This window comes from Lasiosphaeria miniovina (genome assembly GCF_030549165.1).
Source record: "Lasiosphaeria miniovina strain SMH2392-1A chromosome Unknown B0T26scaffold_2, whole genome shotgun sequence".
NCBI classification, from domain to species: Eukaryota; Fungi; Ascomycota; class Sordariomycetes; order Sordariales; family Lasiosphaeriaceae; genus Lasiosphaeria; species Lasiosphaeria miniovina.
The window spans coordinates 637,111-656,228 of record NW_026848221.1 but is presented as its reverse complement, the minus strand read 5'-3'; the positions used below and the strand labels follow the sequence as shown (position 1 = coordinate 656,228).

The 19,118-nt window shown below is 53.7% G+C and overlaps 4 protein-coding genes across 4 annotated transcripts; 2 read left to right on the top strand and 2 right to left on the bottom strand.

The window, feature by feature from the left end:
• Positions 1-1,006: 1,006 nt before the first annotated feature.
• Positions 1,007-6,892, bottom strand: B0T26DRAFT_747278 (uncharacterized protein; the record flags this gene model as incomplete). Its single annotated transcript, XM_060444829.1, has 6 exons — positions 1,007-2,187; positions 2,255-2,502; positions 2,564-3,364; positions 3,425-4,551; positions 4,616-6,136; positions 6,221-6,892. The coding sequence occupies 6 exons, from the start codon at positions 6,890-6,892 to the stop codon at positions 1,007-1,009; spliced, it is 5,550 nt and encodes a 1,849-aa protein (XP_060299745.1).
• Positions 6,893-12,009: 5,117 nt separating this feature from the next.
• On the top strand, positions 12,010-13,093 carry B0T26DRAFT_639749 (Clr5 domain-containing protein; the record flags this gene model as incomplete). Its single annotated transcript, XM_060437161.1, has 2 exons — positions 12,010-12,386; positions 12,457-13,093. Coding segments are annotated over 2 exons (1,014 nt in total), but the record flags the coding sequence as incomplete, so codon positions are not given.
• Positions 13,094-13,400: 307 nt separating this feature from the next.
• On the top strand, positions 13,401-14,078 carry B0T26DRAFT_692178 (uncharacterized protein). The gene has a single exon (XM_060441156.1). The coding sequence runs from the start codon at positions 13,427-13,429 to the stop codon at positions 13,760-13,762; it is 336 nt and encodes a 111-aa protein (XP_060299743.1). The 5' UTR covers positions 13,401-13,426; the 3' UTR covers positions 13,763-14,078.
• A 3,745-nt stretch (positions 14,079-17,823) lies between these two features.
• B0T26DRAFT_671626 (uncharacterized protein) lies at positions 17,824-18,282 on the bottom strand (the record flags this gene model as incomplete). Its single annotated transcript, XM_060439357.1, has 2 exons — positions 17,824-17,885; positions 17,976-18,282. 2 exons carry the CDS (start codon positions 18,280-18,282, stop codon positions 17,824-17,826), a joined length of 369 nt encoding a protein of 122 aa, XP_060299742.1.
• Between the last annotated feature and the right edge of the window lie 836 nt (positions 18,283-19,118).

Below are 19,118 nucleotides of genomic sequence, written 5' to 3'. Positions count from 1 at the left end.
TTGCACCACGCCACCACCGTCCTCCTCCAATGCCGCAGCAACTGTATACGGCCGCGAGTCATTTGTGACTGCATTGGGTACGTCGGCGATGCCGACGTGGTGTCCCGCAGCTGTTGTTGGTGAATTTGATTAGAAAATCACTCAAAACTGCCCCCTGCATCACTGTCCAGGCGGCATTGAACCTTTCGCGGTTGCAGAGGCAGGGACATTGTCAGTTTGGATTCTCCATTGTTCGCCAAGTTTTCATTTACGCGCGCGCGTCATGCTTTTCCCTCTTACATGACTAACTTGGACCGCAATGCGTTTCTTGACCGTAATTGGTGAGCAAGTGATATGCTGTGACGTTGAGTTGAGTCCGGACAATGGTGGCTTCACCGCTCAAGTCAGGGGCTTGAGATTTCCAGCCACACAGCCCACACATGTATCCCAAACAAGATCAAGGTGAACAAGGGATTCACAGGTAACCCGAGCTCATACAGTATAAACCAGAGATCCGACATTTTAATTCATGCTCCGCAGTTAGATCGCGGTTGATATCGGAAACGGCCCGAACTAGTTGAGTTGTTGGCCGAGAACTGCGTGGCATCTCGGAGCCTGGTCGCCCCTCCTGCCCACATCACGAGAAATCACGCAGCAGCCTAGCGGTAGCACAGCCGCAGCCCAGCCCGTTCCCCGAACTAGTTAGCCAGACACACTACAGCCCTAATAGACAGCTGCACTAAATTCAAGATACTGCTTGAATACGGTGCTCCAGTTCCTGCCCAACAAACCCAAAGATTGAGTGTGGCGGACTTGCATCGTGCGAAATGACAAAGATAAGATTGTTTCTAAAAGCAACGTCATATTGATCCAAGAGCTGAGCAGTAATGTGATTTAGCGGTTTGTGAACAAGTCAGATGAAACAAATCGAGGAAGTAAATTAGAGGAGATAACAGAAGTCTCGACAAAAACAAGACATGAAAGTAAACAGCCTATCAGCATTCACCTCAGATCCCTAAGACAGTGCTCAAGCCTTGTTGTCGTCCTCGGTACAGCGGCAATTGGTGCCACTGTGGAAACATTTCTCGCAGAGCCACCTGCTTGAGATCCTGTTGTTCTTGGTAACAACGCTGAAATCGGCCTGGTCGCTCGCCCGCTGCTCTTTCTCGGCCTCGTCTTGAGGCTCCTCCTCGTCGTCATCCTTGTCATCATCGTCGCCACCCTGGCGCCACCTTGCCCGAGTGTTGAAGTACTTCGCCGAGCTGTACCGCTCTCCCAACCGCTTGGCCACATCATTAGCCTCACCGAGGCTCACCAGTCTGCGCTTACCAGTGCCACCCGGAAGCTGGTTCTGCATAAACTCCGAGCACACCTTCCACACCAGCTCGGCATCCGACTCTTTCCTCTCAACCGCCAACTTCTTCTTCTTCTCTGAATAGGAAATAAGCTCCTCAGGCTTACGCTCGACCAGAGAGCTAGCCTTGGCCATATCATTCCGTGAGGGCAGTTGAGGCACACGCGGTGCATGGAACAGCATAGTGGTGATGCGGTCGCGCGCCACTTCGGCCGGTGTGCGGCCGACAGCATTCTCGCGCCACAACAAAGCTGGGCACGCGGTGAGCAGAGCGCGTGTAAGGGGTGCGGAACCGGCCATGACAGCCGTGTGCAACACCGTGTCTCCGGCGCCATCGAGAATTTGGAGCTGCTGCTGCCCACCGAGGCGGAGCAGGAGGCCGAGCGTGGCCAGCCAATCTGCTTCGGTTTTGTAATAGTTTGCCCGGGCTGAGTAGAGGCCCCCCGATGCCGTTGCCGAGACGAAGGCGTGTAGCGGCGTCTGGCCACTTTTACTGTTGCCATAATTGTCAGTGTTGGCCTGAAGGTTCGTGCGCGAGACGAAGAGGTGCGGGAGCAAGTCCTTGTCGAAGAGTTGGACGAGCTTCTCAAGCTGCTTGGCACGCGGTAAGCCGGACACAGCAGTGTGAAGTAGGTTGCCGCCGGTTTTGTTGTGCACCGACTGGTCGGCGCCAGCATCGATCAGCAGCCGCACGAAGTCAGTGCGGCCGAAGTGACAGGCCGTCATGAGCGGCGTCTCGCCGTCCGAGTTCTTAACCTCAAGCGTCTCCGGGTGCGCCTGGATGATGTAGCTGATGAGTTTGTTGGCATCGGGGCCTGGGCGGGCCATAACGGGGAGGTGGAGGACAATTTCGTCTGTGCGCAGTGGGCTGTCAGTGTCTGGGATACAATTAGGATGGGAATTGGGAAGGTAGTTACGTACTCTGCGCGCCGAGCCATTGAGAGACGGCCCTCTCCAAACCTCCCGGGGCCTGGCTGAGGTGCTTCAGTCTCGGATCTGCCAGGGCAGCTTTGGAATTGCAAAACTCGGCGTAGTGCCTGAATGGTGCATCACCAAAGAACCACTCGACCGATTCGATGCTGACGGCAAGGGCAGCGTTCAGAAGCGGTGGTGCTTTAGTCCCAGTGGCTCTGACCACAAGGGCCCGACCGGCGTTGGCCCAGTCCTTTCTGTTTTCCGCTGTCAGTCTCGCGTCGAACTAGTCATGTTATAGCAGCAAGGTTGACATACCTTTTCTTGCCATAGACAGTTAAGCCCTGGTAGAACTTGGGCTTCTCCTTCATCTCCACGCCGCTCTTCTTCACCAGATGCGCGAGCGGAATGCCGGCGCCCGTCCGCTTGATGATCTCGGCTAGCATCTGCGTCTTCCCATTCTCCACCGCAAATTGAAACTCCCTCTCGGGGAAGTTGAACAATCCGGTTACTGGTGTGTCCTCGTCTTCGTCGCCCTCAAGCTTGCGAGACGCAAAGTGCTCTCCCCAGTCCAGCAGCGTCTTGAGTCCGGCGTGGTCATCGTGATGCATCACGAACTCCAGCAGCCCCGCCGTGCCACAGGCAGCAATTGGCTTTCCAGCATTGCTGTCTTTGTCAGTGTGGAACGTCTGGCAGTTCCAGAGCAACATTTCCAGTGGCCGCGTGCGCGACTTGACCTGCATGGAAACTTGGCCAATGTTGTCAATGGTGAACTTTTTGTCGACATTTCGCGAGACGATGCGCGGCTCCGAGTCGTCATCGTCATCCTCATCATCTTCCTCCGAGTCATACTCTTCGTCGTCATCCCCGTCTCTGTTGGATTGCTCCATGTGGAACCGTTTGTTCTCCTTCTCGGCGGGCGAGTACTGGGCCTCAGCAATGTCGAGCGCGGCTCTGGCAACGGCGACGTGTCCTCGGAGGAAGGCTATTGACACGGGGCTGCTATTCGTGTTGTCTTTAACGGCAATCTTGAGCGGTGGCTCAGTTTGATCCTTATCCCAGCAGGTCGTAGTGAGATATTTGATCTTTTCCAGGTCGCCTGCCCAAGCGGCCTCAAATCTGTTCCCGTATTAGCCGGCCGTCGCTCTCAATGCGAGGCTGACAGAAAAGTAAACTCACAGCTCCTGATATGCCTGACGGCTCTTCTCGGTGACGTCGGTTGTGTTGTGGAAAGTGAGGGAGTACTTGTAGGCCCCTTTTACATCGTCAATTGTCGGCCGGCCGCGATTGTAGCTGTTGTTCTCGTAGAACCCTGTCTTGATGTCGGGGTGGAGTTCCTTGAAAGTTTTGGCTCCCTTTTCCAAAAGCAAGGCCTCGATCTTTTCCATCACAGCCAGAGCCTCCTCAATCGCCTGTTTCTTTTCGGCCACCCCTCTTTGCTCTTCGAATTTCTTGACCTCTTCTTTGTATTTCTTCATCGCTTCCTCGTGCGACTTCTTCTGGGTCTTGACATCCTCAGAAGCTAGCCAATAGAGATACGAGCCAGTATCCAGGCTGGCCAAGTACTCGTCCATGCCTTGCTGCAGCTCGGGTGCTGATTGTGAGAACTTTTCCCCAGCATACTTGCGCAAGTTCTCAATGTACTCGCGGACCACGTCCAGCGCCGTCTCGCCCTTTTTATGGCCCCTCTGCCAATCTTCCCTGACCAGCTGGTACGAGATGGGCGTCATGGTGTTGGGGTCAGCGCCCCCTTCGAGCAGCCGCAACGCCACGTCCGGCTCGGGGGAGCTGCGCAGCGCAACCATAAGCGGCTGCTCCACTGATCGGTGGTACAGGACCTTGTTCTGCTCATAGGACTGCAGCTGTTTCTCGAGGCTAGGCGAGAATTTGGCCGCGCGGAGCCAGCTCTCGAAGTCAATGTCTGGGTTGGCGCCTGCCTCGAGCAGTTTCATGACGAGAATGCTGTCGCGGTTTCCGATGGCCGTATGCAGCGGTGACACGGCCGAAGGGCTCCAGTAGCTACTACCCAGGATCAGATGGTTCAGCGCCGCCTTGACGCCCGACTTGTCGAGCTCCCAGAGCGTGTCGATCATCTCAGTCTCGGCGTGCTCGACGTAGCGGTGGAAGGCAGTGCAGCTGTGAAGATCAGCCTGCGAAGAGCTGGCGCCGAGTCGTAGGAGTAGCCGGGCCATAGACTTGGCCTTCTCGAGAGGCAAGCCGAGTGCAAGAGCAAGTGTGAGAATGGCATTGGTTGGCTCCTTGTCGCTATTTAGGAACTTGACAGGAAGGATTGCGTCGGCACCGAACTATTTTCATAACACGTCAGCATTCGAATTAGTAAATAGTGGTATTTGCATCAGCAGCTCTTACCTCGCAGAGGATGCTCACGACCTCCTCGTGACCACCGGCAATGGCAAAGTGCAATGGCGAGCACGGGATGTCCCAGGACAAGACATCAATCTTGTAGAAGTCGGGCTCGTCCAAGGCCTCTTCAGGCACAATGTCCTTGCCGACTTCCCGGTCGTCCTTCTTGACCTTGACAAATGAGCCAGTCGCAATAGAGGCGGAGTCAACTTCCGTCTCGTCGCCGTCAAGCAATTCGGCGTCCGAGTCCGAGGCCATTTCCGAATCCGGCTCATCGCTATCGTCCTCGTCATCTCCTTCTCTATGGTCTCCCTCTCCCTTTTCACCGGCCTTCTTCGCGTGTTGAGCCCCGGTGTCATGGTTGCCACCGCCAAACTTGGCCGCTCTGAGTTGGGTCTGCTGCTCCTCGTATTCTTCTTCATTTGCCGTGCTCTTCTCCATCAGGATCTTAACCATCTCCGCCTTGCCTCCCTCGGCGGCCAGATGCAATGCCGTGCGTCCATCCGCTAACCGTGCCGTGATGCGCGCGCCGCCGTCAACAAGGCAGCGCACAACCTCGGGCGTAGAGCTCATGACGGCAAGATGTAATGGCGAACGGCCTGTGTAGTCGCGCTTGTTGGGGTTCGCGTCCTCCTGCGCAAGCCAACTCTTGACGTCTTCAACGTCTCCGTCGATGATGCTATGGCACAGCCGCGCCGTGTTGCCAATGTAGGCCATGTCGGTCCAGTCGTCATCGGTCAGGGGGTTGAACGACCCGATCTGCTGGCGCCCAGGGTTGTCGATCAGGAACAACACCTTGCCCGAGATGTAGATCTCGGCCTCCTTCTCAGCCGCCTCCTTCTCCTCGGGCGTCACCGGGGCTGGGCAGGAACCGCAGCAGTCCTCAATGACGTCCTCAACGCGTCCAAAAAAGGCCGGGTGGCGATGAAGGTAGACCTCGCGCTCCTTGGGCTGGTTCCACTCAGCATTGAGGAGCAGGTCGCGTGTGTAGCATAGCTTCTCGATCTTCTTGGCGTGGAACTTCTCGCCGTAGGGCACTGTGAAGGTGTGGTAGTTGGAAACATCACCTTCGTCGACCCAGTCGGCCACCTCGTCCTCATAGTGATCCTTGATATTGCCACCGAGACGTCCGTAGTAGGCCGTGCTCTGGAAGGTGGGCCGGCCGCGCTCCTGGCGCCGCTTATTCATGTAGGTTTCGCGGGCCGACGATGTGGGCAGACGTTCGAGGACGAGCAGGCGGGCAAGTCCAAGCGTGCGTTGGAAAGACCTCTCAAAGATTGTGGGATCGATACGGCTGCGCTCGAGATCCGGCCAGTAGACCTCAAAATTGCGGTGGCTGTACTTGGACAGCCGGTTCTCATATGAAGGGCTGCGGCGACTGAGGTCGATGTGGTTGATCTGCGTGATGTAGCTGCCGAGGGCACGGGGAGTGACATAAACCTGTTTGCCATCGTAGGCGCCACCAGCGGCGTCAATGTCGAAGCCGGTCAGGATCTCGCCAACGGACTTGTAGACGCGCAAGACAATCTATAGTCTCGGGAGTCAGAGTTATCTTCACAGCCAGGGTTGAATGGGTTGAGGAATGAAGGTGAAAGGATGGCATGCCTGAACATGGCGAGTAGGGTACTGCGAGACAATGGTGATGGCGTATTTGGTACGAACGACAGTGACCTCAGTCAGGATGGCATCGCGAATCGCTCGCTCAATCTCTTTGATCTTGTCAATTGCCTCGTCGTGCGTCAAGCCGTAGAGAAACAAGTCAACGTCCGAGGCGGGGCAGAACTTCTCATGGTAGTATTCCCGCAACTTGCGCTTGGTGGTGTTGAACTCGGCTGGGACGGGCACAAGGCAGTTGACGACAGAAGAACCGGCAGCCACGACGTTGTCCCAATTGAGGTCAGCGAGAGAAGACTCTGAAAAAATTGCGAAATTCTTCTTGAACTCTTTGATAGAGCCCACGACTGCAGGCGAGCCATGAGGACGGCGCTTGTCTGCCGGGAGGGGCATGATGTAACAACTCTTTTCCTCGTCGGTCTCATGCTCGAGGTCGCGGGCACGCGTGGTGATGAGCTTGGTGTTTTGGTTGAACAGGGGAAGAACATTGAGATGGGGGTCCTCGAGGGCGGGATTGGCACGGTCTTGGGCGAAGACGGTGCGGAGCTCGGCCTCGTACTGGCGGAAGGGTTTCAAGATGTCCGACATGGAGACCTCTGGATGGGCAGCAATGTACCCGGCCAGGTCCTTGGGGGGGACCGGCAAGTCCTGCATCTTGGGCATGGTCATGTTTGAGGTTGGCGGCGGTGAGGTGAGCGGGGAATTGTGATACAATGAGATTGACGGTAGAGAAGAACTGGGCAGTTGAACTGAGCAGCACTAATTAACTGGACAGAAAAAATCAAGGGACGGAAAGGCTGCTGGTCCAAGAAGTTGACAGCTCAGGAAAATTGATCGTCGAGTTGTTTTATATTTAATTGTGCGCTCTCCTGACCGACATTTCCCCCGCCAACGCGCTTGCCTCCTATTAGAATTAGTCTTGGCATCGTGGCGACGAAAACAGGCAGACGACGCGCTACAAGGTTGGAAACCGCGTTTTGGCAGCGCGCCTGCCTGCAAGCGTGGGTCCGTTCAACACGAAGGCATGTGACTTTCTCCATCTCGAAAATGCCCTGCCGCTGGCTGCCTGTCGATGCCACATCGTAAAGGCTGTGAGTCAGACCAAGCCAGGCAATTGCTCAGCCCCAAACTTTTTCATCAAAATGCTGTGGGGGAATTAGCGCCAGGGTGCCAAGGCCGGTGCCTGATCGAGCATCGCAGGTTTGCTGCTAGCGAATCAGACGAGGGCCACGAGGCTCGGATTTTTCTGGGGCAGTAGGCTAGCCCAAATTAGGCTTAGACATACAGCCACCTGGGCCTCGACATGCCCCATTCCCATTGGTGCCCGGCCATTGACTTGAAAGTCGAAAATGTCACCCGTGACAACCAAATTGGACCATCACATCGAGTCAAAGACAAGAGGCCATGGAGGATGAAAAGTCAAGCCAGGGGCAAGATGCCATTTCCCAAAACATTTGCGCATTGATGAAAGAATAAATTCGACTAAATACAGGTAATTAGTTGCTAGACACCGCCGACGCGACCAACGAGATCTCGGACGCGTAGTTGCAGGACTGCGACCCGCTGCCGTTTTTGATCTCGCCCAGCTCGTAAACACAAGGCACCGGCTCCCCGGTCTCCCGGGGATGGCCACCACGCTGAATGCGAAGTCGGTGTAGCAGTGGGGGCAGCTTTGCCTGTTTGTTATAAGTGCAAAGTTGATGGGTTAGCCTGGTAAATAACTGGTTTCTGTCTCTTTGGTTCGTCTGGTAGTTGGGTATTGACGTAAGGGAGACAACGAACGACATGTGAATACTTACACAGCACCAAATTGCGTACTGTGCAAATAACGACATCCAACCTGGTGGAAAAGCGCGCACTGGAGCCGCTCATGCATCTTGGACTGCCCGCCCGGTAGGCGCTTAGTGTAGCCCTCCATGGCCGCGACAGAGACCGAGAATGACGCTATCTGGTCCTCGGTCGGCGGTAATGAAGTCGGCCATGTACGGGATCAGGAATGGATACTCCTGGCCCATCTGCAGTGGCGGCAGATGGAGTCGGCATGCACGAGGGTGTGACCAATCTCGTAGAGTGTCCGCAGCGTTGCCGTGTTTCCGGGCGCCATTAATGGTATCAAGATGTCTTGCCGCTTCATTGTCAAACGGCTTCTCCTGACGTCGGTGATCGTTCCGACACCGCGTTCATCCACACCCTTTAGCGATGATGGGTGCGCCAACCTTGAACCGCGTGTCCGAAAATCCACGCCCCGATGCCAGGCTGAAGGGCCTCACTAGTCCGGCGGCTATTTTCCGCAAGAGTTTAGAGATATCGGCCCTATTTTCTTGCCTCCGTAAGATTTCGCATATATCCTTGGACTTTGGGAGGGTGTATTTGCTCGAAGGCGGCGGCACCAGCACAAGCGGCTGATAGTCACCCGGCTGAGAGTCGTGAGTCCTAGGGCTGTGTTTGCGACCAGACTTAGGTTCAGCAGTGCGGGGAGTGGGCCTTGAGCTTGGCGAAGAACAGGGCGGCACTCCCGCTCTCCCGTTGGGGTCGAGCGATGACTGTTTGTTGCCCATTCTCGATATTGCACCAACGGCGCAAAAGAAACATGGCGAAGTAGTCGAGGGCGATTATGGGACGAGCGAAGGGGAAATTCTTTACCGACCAGCGTCCGTCGCGTCTCATGGACTCAAGGTCCCCAGCCTGGATTTCTCAGCCGGGATTTCTCGGCAGGGAATTTTCAAAACGTTCACAAGACCAAGAGGGGAAGCTTGTTAGACCTTGTGGCGCCAATTTGTCAGTTTGCCCTGTTAAATTATAGTTATACGCGCGGAGACGCCGACGCCGATGCCAAGATCAAGCTTTGTAATTGTTACCGTGTATCTAGTCGGGAAAGAGGTTGTCTTTAGACGTCCAGCATTCTCTCACCAACTCAGTTTGGGTTGGTTTTTGTGATTTTCTGGCCGAGATAGAAATTGGGGAGATATTGAGTGTACGAAGGCTGGGGCAAACAGAAAGGGCCACCCTCCACAGTAGCCAAGTTTTAAACTCCCACAGCATAAATAGCCCTGAAGACCTTTATCTCCTTGCGCTATGAAAGACTGGCTTGTTGGCTAGGCAGCTGGCGTGCAAGGCTTAACCAATTCTAGAATGTGACGTCCTAAATCTTTCACTGGTGAGGGCGACCCTTTCTTATCGCCCAAGCCTTCGTGTTATGGAGCGGCAATTTGAAGATGGCCAGAAGACCTTTGGCCGGGTTTCTCAAAATATCAAGAGGAAAAAACTTCTGAACGCTGGTGCGGAAGTGAGAAGTTCTAAATTTAAAGGACAACGGGTAGTTATTCTAAATGTAAGCCAAGGTTCTACCTACTTTCGAGGCAGGTGATAGCCTCCGGTACGCCTTACCCTGAAGGTCTCCAGGTCGCCGGGTATTGCAGGCAACCAGCCAATTAAAGGCTAGTAGGTCACTAGAGCTGTTGGTTGTCAATTAACCAAGCTGGACCAATAATGTCTTGGACTCAAACAAAGCGACCAAGCAACAACCCAGCTGTTTCAGCAGTAGCGTGGCTCAGCAGCGGAGTTTGTCTGGGACACGTACCCGCGTGCGCCCAGGAATACAGTGGCGCTGTTGTCACAAGCGGGTCTCCACGAAGACTCGAAATTCAAAAGCACGAACAGTCTCCACGCCGTGGAGACCATGGAGAAGGATAACGCAAGCAATATTCAACAAACAAGCATCCAAGCAGCCCGGTTAGCTCAGTTTGGTTAGCAGCGCCGTACTAATACCGTCGAAAGATAGTATCTGGTTATGCGAACGTCAACAGTTCAATCCCGTTACTGAGCAAGCAAGTTTCTTCTTTTTGCTTTGGTCGTCGATAGATTGCCCCCTTTTTTGTCTTTGCGTTTTATGCGGGATCAGCCTTGATGTATGTTGCGATGGCGGAGAGTACCCATGTAAAAATGTTGCTTTGATATGCTGCCCAGTTCTCATGATGAGTTCAAGTTCCTTGCGTATGGGTCTGTGTCGCATCGTTATGGTCCGCTAATTATTTGACAGGTTTGTCGAGGCGGACGACATGGCCGCCGATTACCTACCTAAAGGTAGGCAGGGGGAGAACCACACTGGTCGACGCCCAGAAGGCTGAGGGTCGCACAGGGGTGCGGGGTTTGCAACTTATCGCGGTTCCTACAGCATTGCGTGCTCCCGGTATTACGGGCCTGGCCTGGTGTGACGTCTTCACCGCGGTGGGTTTGGTGTTGAGGCCACGAGCCCGAGTGGCCGCCGAGCGAGACTGACTTCACCCCTTGAAACCGTGGACCAATTGCGGCTCGCAGTGTGACCAGTCACACATGGAAGAAGATTGCGTGACCCAAACGGCGCGGTGGTGTAGGCAGCTGGAGATCAGAACGGCCGTGACGTGATTAGCTGGTCGGCCGTGTCCTGGGCGAATCGAAAGCTGGGCGACTCCTTGTTCCCGTGTCACTCTTCTTCCAGACTCCGATCGGCAGATAGGCACCCCCTGGCGCATTTTAAATCAGACACGTAGCCCGCCGGTAGGAGACAAGCAAGACATGGGCCTCGGGAAGCGGCATTGGCGTGATCATTCCTGTGCGACGGCGACGGGAGAAGCCCGGACAGCCTGGGCAGCCTAGGCAGTTGACGGTTGGGGTGTGAAACGGCCGAGTGAAGCGCGGGCTGATTCCAGCACATGGTTCTACCCATCAACTTGTAGGAACCCTACAGCCAGGTGTGACAGCGCCCCGGCAGATTATTTGGAATTTGCAGATGATTTGGAATATTCGCGCTCGACGAGTCGAGCGTCACCTCGCAATCCCGCCCGTTCTGGCACTGGACGCTGCACAACCCCGGTCGGCCCCAGCCCTGTCTCTTTAGACACACAGCGTCGAGCGGCGACGAGACAGGTTTGGAATCATCTACAGGATGCTGGCAGCCGATGACCGTCGGCGAAGCAGAGACAGGCTATGGGCCCATCATGGCGTCTTGTCAAACTTGTCAGGTAGCTCAACTTCACGGTAAGCGTCACGCAGTGAGCCTGTGGGATACAATTGCGTGCTACGGCCGCATAGATAAGGTAGGTAGCCAGAGACTGCAACTGTCCTGGAAACGGAGATACAGCGGGGAGCGGGGAGTGGGCCCAGACTCCCAGAATGGATGGGAGGCGGCGGGAGCTTCCAGAAAGGGAAGTCTGGACTCTGGCTCTGGAGTTTGGAGTTCGGACGGTGAGGTGACAGTGGGGAAGCGCGCAAACTCCCGTCCCCGCCTACTGCATACTGTACTGCACTAACCTGGAAAACCAGTGGAGCGTTACACGGGGGGCCGGCCTGTCTGTCCCTACCTGCATCTTGTGTCTGCGAATCTGTTTAAAGAAGAAAATTCGAATGGGCTTCGCCCGGGCATCCGAGCCTCAGGTCAGTGGCATAGCTGCTGTACCTTGATAGCTACGACAAAAAACTATCCTTGATGGATGTCGGGCCTAGACTGCAGACAAAAGGCCCAAAACGGCAGCGACGTCTCGCGATCCTAGTCCTCAGGCTTCAAGGTTTACGCAAGTGGAGAGGTTCTCCCCCAACAATTGGAACCCTTGTGTCGTCAGACTGTGCCTGCCTGCCTGCCTACCTACTTGCCTGGTCGGCCGAGACCAGTCGTCGCTTTCATGATTTCGCTCCATCCCCAGTTCGAATTCGCCCATCCTGGCCGGTGCTGCAGTTCTGTCCCTGGAGACGGGGAGGTAGCCAGATATTGGGAGGCGCGAGCGAGTGATCCTTCCATTTCAGATGGGGAGATGAGCTCGCCACCGCCGCCACAGACACTCCTTAGCGGGGCGATTACATTTTTTCCGCCTCTTACCGAATACAATCTCGTGTCGGTGGATAGCCGTTCCCCACTAACGACTCCTACGCACCCTATCCATGGAGTCCTCCACGACGCCCATGAGGTCGGTGACGGCGACGACAGCTCCGCCCACGACCACGACCACAACCGCAAGGGCCATGAATCAGACGGCTCTAGTGAGTCCTCGCCCCCGCGGTGTCTGATCCCCAACAGCTCTGCCGACTGGGAAGCCAGAAAGAGCATCATCAAGGAGTACTACATGGATCAGAATCTTATTCTCAACGACGTCATCAACATCATGCAGGAGCAGCACAGGTTCAAAGCCACGTATGTCACTGCATTGCTTTGCTTCTGCGGCGCCGCATTCTCGTCAGCATTCGCTAACGGCGCGCCCCAGTGCGAGAATGTACAAGGGCCAGTTCGCCAAGTGGAAGTGGACCAAGTACAACAAGTCGGGGAAGCCCGGCGCCACAAAGCCGCCGTGCTCGAGGACAGCACGGAGAAAGGGGGTGATGGCTCGGTCCGAGAGCCGCGACGTTGAACGCGCCCCCCGGGACTGCCGCCCGCCCAAGCAATACCTCACCACCCAAGAATACCTCCCGTGCCAGGAATACCACTCGTCGACATCCCCCAGCCTACTTCCGTTGCTGTATCAAAACGATGAAGCATTCCAGCTAGAGGTAGCTTTGAGCGCCTACAGTGCCTACATCTCTGCATGGTGCCAGCGGAAGACGCCGTGGAGGACCGAGTCCTACCCTAGCGGGGCCGCAGCCCGGAAGGTCTCGATTTTGCAGCAGTTCAACATCGCCTCCAATCACTTCAACTCTGGTCGGCCCGAAAAGGGGGGAAATGCCCTGCGGCAGGCCTTTCGAAAGGTCGAAGATGCCGTGGCAAACGAGCTCGATGTCGAGGCCATCTGGGACTGCTGTCTCGCTGTGCCACAGCTCGCTCTAAGCAGAGGCTGGGCGGACATCTTGGTCATGTTTACCGAATACCTCTACGAAATAGCGAGCGTGAAGAAGCCGGGACACCCCATCACCCAGGTTGCAATGAATATCTACAGGCTCGCCAGGCAGTCCGACAAGTGTGCGCTGCAGTCTTACATCGCACACGGCTGGCGGCTCTGGGTCAACCTCGTCACTCAACTTCGAGGGAGCCAGGACTACGTGACAATCCACCTGAAGCGTGGCTACGTGATCCTCATGAATCCCGAAATGTCGATCGTGGCCACGTTGCTCGAGGACTTCGAGGGGTCGGTGCGAAGCTCGCTGGCCACGGAGGGCGAGGTGAGCACGACGAACCGGATCCTCGAGCTCGAGCAGCTGCTGGTGCGCATGTACATCCCGCTGTTCTCGGCCGAGTCGACCATGCGGGCCCGCGTCATGCTGTCGGGGGTCGTACAGCGGCTTAGGGACAAGCACGGTAACAAGAACGTGCCGCAGCCGTGCTGGGACTATGTGGACCGGTACGAGTTCTTTAGCGCCCACCACTTCCTCGCATCCATCGAAGACCACATGGGCGAGCACGAGAAGGCGGCCGACTACCGCCGTAGGAGCCTCGAGTCTCCCAAGGACCGTTTCTGGTACCAGACGGCCCAGCGGCTGTGCGACTACCTACAGTCGCAACCCCAGTCTCTGGACCGTGCCGAGGAGGCTGAGACAATCTTGCGGCAAACTCGAGAACTGACGTGGTTGGCGGATTAGGGAGCAACATGGCAAAGTCTGGTGGTCTAGTCCGATGCTGGCTAGGGATGATGTTACGATACGACGGCGGCCCGGGGAGGTATTTTGGGTTTAATTTGACGACGCTTGGGTTTAGAACAGAACCATTACTGTAATGTTTGTGAATACCTATTGGCTTTTACTGGGCATGGATTTGGGGTGGCATTTGTCCCTTGGTGTTTCTGATCTTTCAACGTTGTAGGGGTTTCCAGGGGCAATAAAACCAGGAAAATGGGTGGGCTATGGCGGCTGCCAGCTTTGGATAGCTTGCGCCCTACAAAACTAATATTTATCTCTGTCTCGTTATCGGAATTTATACGTGTCTGGAGTTGCAGTTATTCTCCAAGATGTCCAGCAAATCTAAATCACTCTAGAACTTCCAAAATGATACTATCTACTTAGCCCTCGCCGTTAACCCTATCAATCCCGTCTTCCTTGAAAATATCACCTCATTTAATGAACTTTTTTACATCAAGTTCAGTAAATTGTAAACTTTTAATCAAATTCACCAACGCGCCCTGATTAATGACAGATCGAAGCAGAACTTAACGACTAATTAATTAGGCTCCTGAGAGCATGTCATAGTACCATTGCCAGAATTAGTATATGTCAGAAATCCAACAAAATAGCTTGTATGTCGTCACTGCAAAGGTCTCCAGCCGCGGATTATGGTACCTCCTGAATATTTTATACATTTCTTTGGCTATCACCGAACCTCGAACGAGTCGGCTAGAGCGAGAGGAGTGAAATTATATGGCCAATGCCCTCAGGCTCTGCCTCTAGAACCCGACTCATGATGCGATGAGCTCCTAAAACAACAGGGCAGCATCAATACAAATCTGAACTGGTACGCCCCGCTACCTCACTCTAGCCGAATGGCTCGCCACTCTGTACTCCACCGCATAAGGGGCGTAGGAAACAGCCATTACATGACCCCAAAACCGACAACAAGAGTTTCCATTTCCTCCTTCGGAGCTGAGTAGTTGCCGCCTTAAGCTGAGCCAGGCTGAGCGAGAGGTCATTTTTTGGGCTACCCCGGTTATACTTACCGTGGTTTGAAAATGGCATTCTGAGCCCAATTTCGGGACACTGGCGCCCCGCCACCTGGCCACCCTGTCTCTTTTTTCCCACCCTACCGGAGTAAACGATTCCCGGCTTACCTAGAAATGAATTGGAAGGATGGAAAGGATGGCGCAGCCATAGTTGCCTGGTGTAAATCTATGCCGAACAAGCTTGTGAATACGAGGATGAGTTCTTCATTAGAGAGTAGAGCAGGTGCTACAGCAGCTGCCTATTGAGGGGCAAGAGAACCAAACGCCGATCTAATAACGCGTATGAAGGATACCTAGACAGACATATAACGCTCTCGTGATTTCGGCTAATCAGTAGCAAAGAGCCGTGACAGGGGTCTTACAAGCTAAAGACATTAAGATGGCATATAGGCAACCGTGCTAAGCCCCTAAAGACTTCAACTTCCTAGGCATGCGAGATTAAAGGTTCCATAAGAGGGGCTGCCTTATTCGTAGATCCGCTCGTACAGTCCTACCCGTCGGGCAATCCCCTTAGAACTATCTTTTATCTGCCTCAATGCTCAAAAGCGAGGCAATCCGGGGAGACAATCGAGCGTGACGCTAGGTAATACAAGGAATTAGTCTACCTTGAGGCTAGAAGAATTTGCGGGCACTACGGAGATTTACTATCTTCGAGAAATAATTAGGCCGCGTAAGAGGTTAACTGATTTCATTAAGGTAGCTCCTCTTCGAGAGTGTAAGAGAAGGCAGGTACGCCTGATCAAGGTGGTCACAATGGGAGCAACAAGCAGGGCGAGCAATGACTAGTATTGGCGTAAGACTTCAACCTGGCCTGAGCTAAAGAGGTGTGCGAAGGCCATGGTCTATATACACGTGAAAGGGGTTACGAGTCATCCTTGCGTGGCCAAGGTGGTAGTGGCGATAGTGCGTGGCCCTGTTAGCGGTGGCGATAGTGGCGATGGTGGCGAGGGTGGTCCTGGTGGCGGTGGCCATGGTGGCTACGAGGGTGGTTTCCTTACAGAGAGGTCAAAACGAAAATAATACTTCGAGGATCGGGTGAACTGAAAGTAGTGACCTATCGCGAGGAGCTGAATTTCGTAGTTTTAGGGAAATTCGCCTACTCTCCTTAAGGCTGGCCCTAGGAGCCCAATATATTATATTAGTCCGTCGTCCTTAAATCTAACTTATATCGATCTATAGTCCGTTGCTGCTGTGTAATGGTCAATAAATTATAGTTAATACGTAACTGGTCACCGTATTGCTTTATTTTCTTCTTTTACTTCTCACTAGGATCTACTCCCGCTTACTTCCCCCACTCCTTTCTCGCCGTTCCCTCCCCTGGGGCCCCTCTCTGCTGTAAGGAAAGGACAACCCGAACACCAGCCGCGCGCACAGGGTGCGCGCTCACCACCTGTTACCAACTGGCCGGAACACTGCCAGTTGGCACAAGCCATTACGCCACGCCATGGCGCCCCGGGCCTGAGCCCCTGAGCACGTATATAAACAGTGGCCCTCGCCCACCTTCCTTTGCGAGGGCCAGGTTGAAGTCTCACATCAATACTACTCATTGCTCGCCCACCTTCTTACCTGCATTGTGACCACCTTGATCCGGCGTACCTGCCTTCTCTTAGATCTGCCTCCTGTTCCTCTCTCCCCTTCTCTCCTCGCCCTCTATTCCTGCTCTTACTCTACTTATTATTACTATAGGTAAATTAAGATTATGTCTAACTCCCGCACGCCTGACGTACCATTATAGCCTTAGGCCGCGGATTCTTATGGCGGTCGGATTAGGCGGACGTTGAGCGTTAACGCTCACCATTACGTAGTGTTACGAATCCTTGTTGAAATGCGCAATAGTGGGGCACGCTCAGTTTGGTGTGGACCAATCAGGAGCGTGCCATGGAAGGAACCAATTAGGAGTGTCCCTGGGTCCTGAGGTTCGGGACCACTTAAGGTCGGGAACGCGGGACAGTGGGACCATTGTTATTGGTTACACTGTTAGATATATACGATGACCGTACCCACCGTCTTAGATAGTTCTTGCTTGATTCTTCAAGCAAGCAATACACATTCACCGCACTCATACACTTTGAGTGGCATTCCAATTTGACTGTATTACCCGTGGGATAGGAGCTTGCCCTTTGTTCTATCTTCATAATTACCAACCCCAGCATTCTGTGGAGCCCGTGCTCCCTTACAGACAGACGACCCTAACAGTCGAGTGGTTTGTAATAATATGCGGTTAGCTCCGTATAAAATGCTATCGTAGTTTCTTGATTAAAAGAACCTTTGGGGGCTATACTACGCACCTATGAAGAGCCCAAACGGGTGACGGGCTTTTCTCTTTACGAAATTGCCTTCCCGTAAACACGGATATTCAAAGTCGCTTTGCCGAACCGCGCGTACCACCTTGCGCCCATGCACCAACTGCTATACAACTATTAGAACTACTCAGGAACTAGGGCGAGGTGCAGCTATAGTAACTTAGAGGAATCTAGCCTACATATTGTCCTTGCATCGACTCTCCATTGAGAAAGCAGGTACCATTTCATGATTCCTCACTATGTACCAGCGTTAATTAGACTTATATCTATGAATATGGGTGGATTTGTCGCTGCTAAGAACTACGCAGGCGACACTGCGAGTGGTATATAACACAGTTATATCGCTATAGAGCCGGACGGTCGATGCCGTATAGCTTGGTTTCTGAGGATAATGAAGGAGAACGAGTAAGGTTTGAATTTGGTAAGTAAAGACTATAATGTTTTCGGCAATCGCACCGCCCGTAAACTCGATACGTTATGTTCCATAATGAAGAGTGGCAGCGCCATGGGAGGGGAGCTTGCGATCGACGGGTTGTGTTATTTTGAGACGTGTTGCTAATATATGGACTTGGCCATTTGGAACCCAGGGGTAAACACTGACCTCTAAGTTCTTATACGTCTATTCGTTCATATGTCTTATATATCCTCTTCTGGTCCTGGACTGGCAGGACGAGGCGGCACTGTCCTATCATTGCGCGTATCGGCCCAATCGGCCACCGCCTCCCTCGATTTGCTCCTGCCTACGCCTTTCTGCGGAAAATATCAGCATCTATACCGAATCACGCTTTGGCGACTCTCGCTCAACTTTATGCTTAATTATAAAGGGGAATAATAACTTACTTCGCAGTTCCACCGTCGCCGTAGTATAGGCCTGGATCTCCTCTTTACTTAAAACGCGCAACATAATGACAAGGTCGTCGCGGACCTCAAAGCGCTCCTTCCCGATTATTAACGCTTCTAGGTTGACAAATCTGCGGTTTATCTTAGTCCATCGGGCCTCCGTAGGAACGTCTTTCTTTATCTTATCATCCTTATGAGGAGTAACGCCTGGTCGGGTTGGGTTGGGGCCCTCTGGAAATTTTGGCGTCGGCTTTTTGAGAATACCTTTGATGGGCTTCTTTACTTCACCGTCGCGCTTGGGTGGCATGACGATTTCACGGTATGGATTTGGCCGCCCCAGGCTCCGGTCTCTATTTTAGTCGCTCTCGATGTCATCATCTCCGCCGCTAGAGAGAACATCAGAGTGGCCGTGGTAGTCCTGACGCTCAGGCTCAGAGAGACGTATACGGCTTCCGGTATCGTAATTCTTGCGACCACGACGCCTCCAGCCATCAAACTCGGAGTAGGTGCTTGGCCGCTCCTCTAGGCGTGCTGGAGTCCCATCGGCGCTTTCGTTGTCCCAATCTCGGCGAGGGCCAGAGCTGCCAGGCCGCGGTCCCCGCGTTCTTTGTGGACGTGCAGAGTCTAAATCGTATCTTGCCAACTCCGATGGCCTTGTGTACTCATAGTTATCGACATCGCCCTTGTTGGTGTTTTCGGAGCCCTGTTGTGGCATGGCTGAGTTAGACCCCTTTGGTATTAAGCGAGGCGATATTGGAGATCCTGTCTCTTGTGTTGGCTGCTCGAAACAACCCCTCCTTTGTTTTGGCAGCAGAGCCTCGCGACCTGATTGCTCAAAGTGCGAGCTGAAAACTACGTTCTATACTGGTTACGGATGGGCAACATAATGTCGGTGGGCTGTACCTATGACTCATCAGATGGCAGCCCCTATCCACATGATGGATTCCTCTTTGGCATCGTTGCCTGGGTCTTTTTGGGGGGACACACACGCACTACGTCTTCATTTATTTCTTCCTCTCTTCTTAGTAGAAGTCTGTAGGCGCCAGCGCAAATGTACTGCTGCAGTAATGTATTATATTTCACTAAGTTACCATGTGCATTTCTCTTTCCCTTTTACTCGTCCTTTATATCAAGTATTGAATC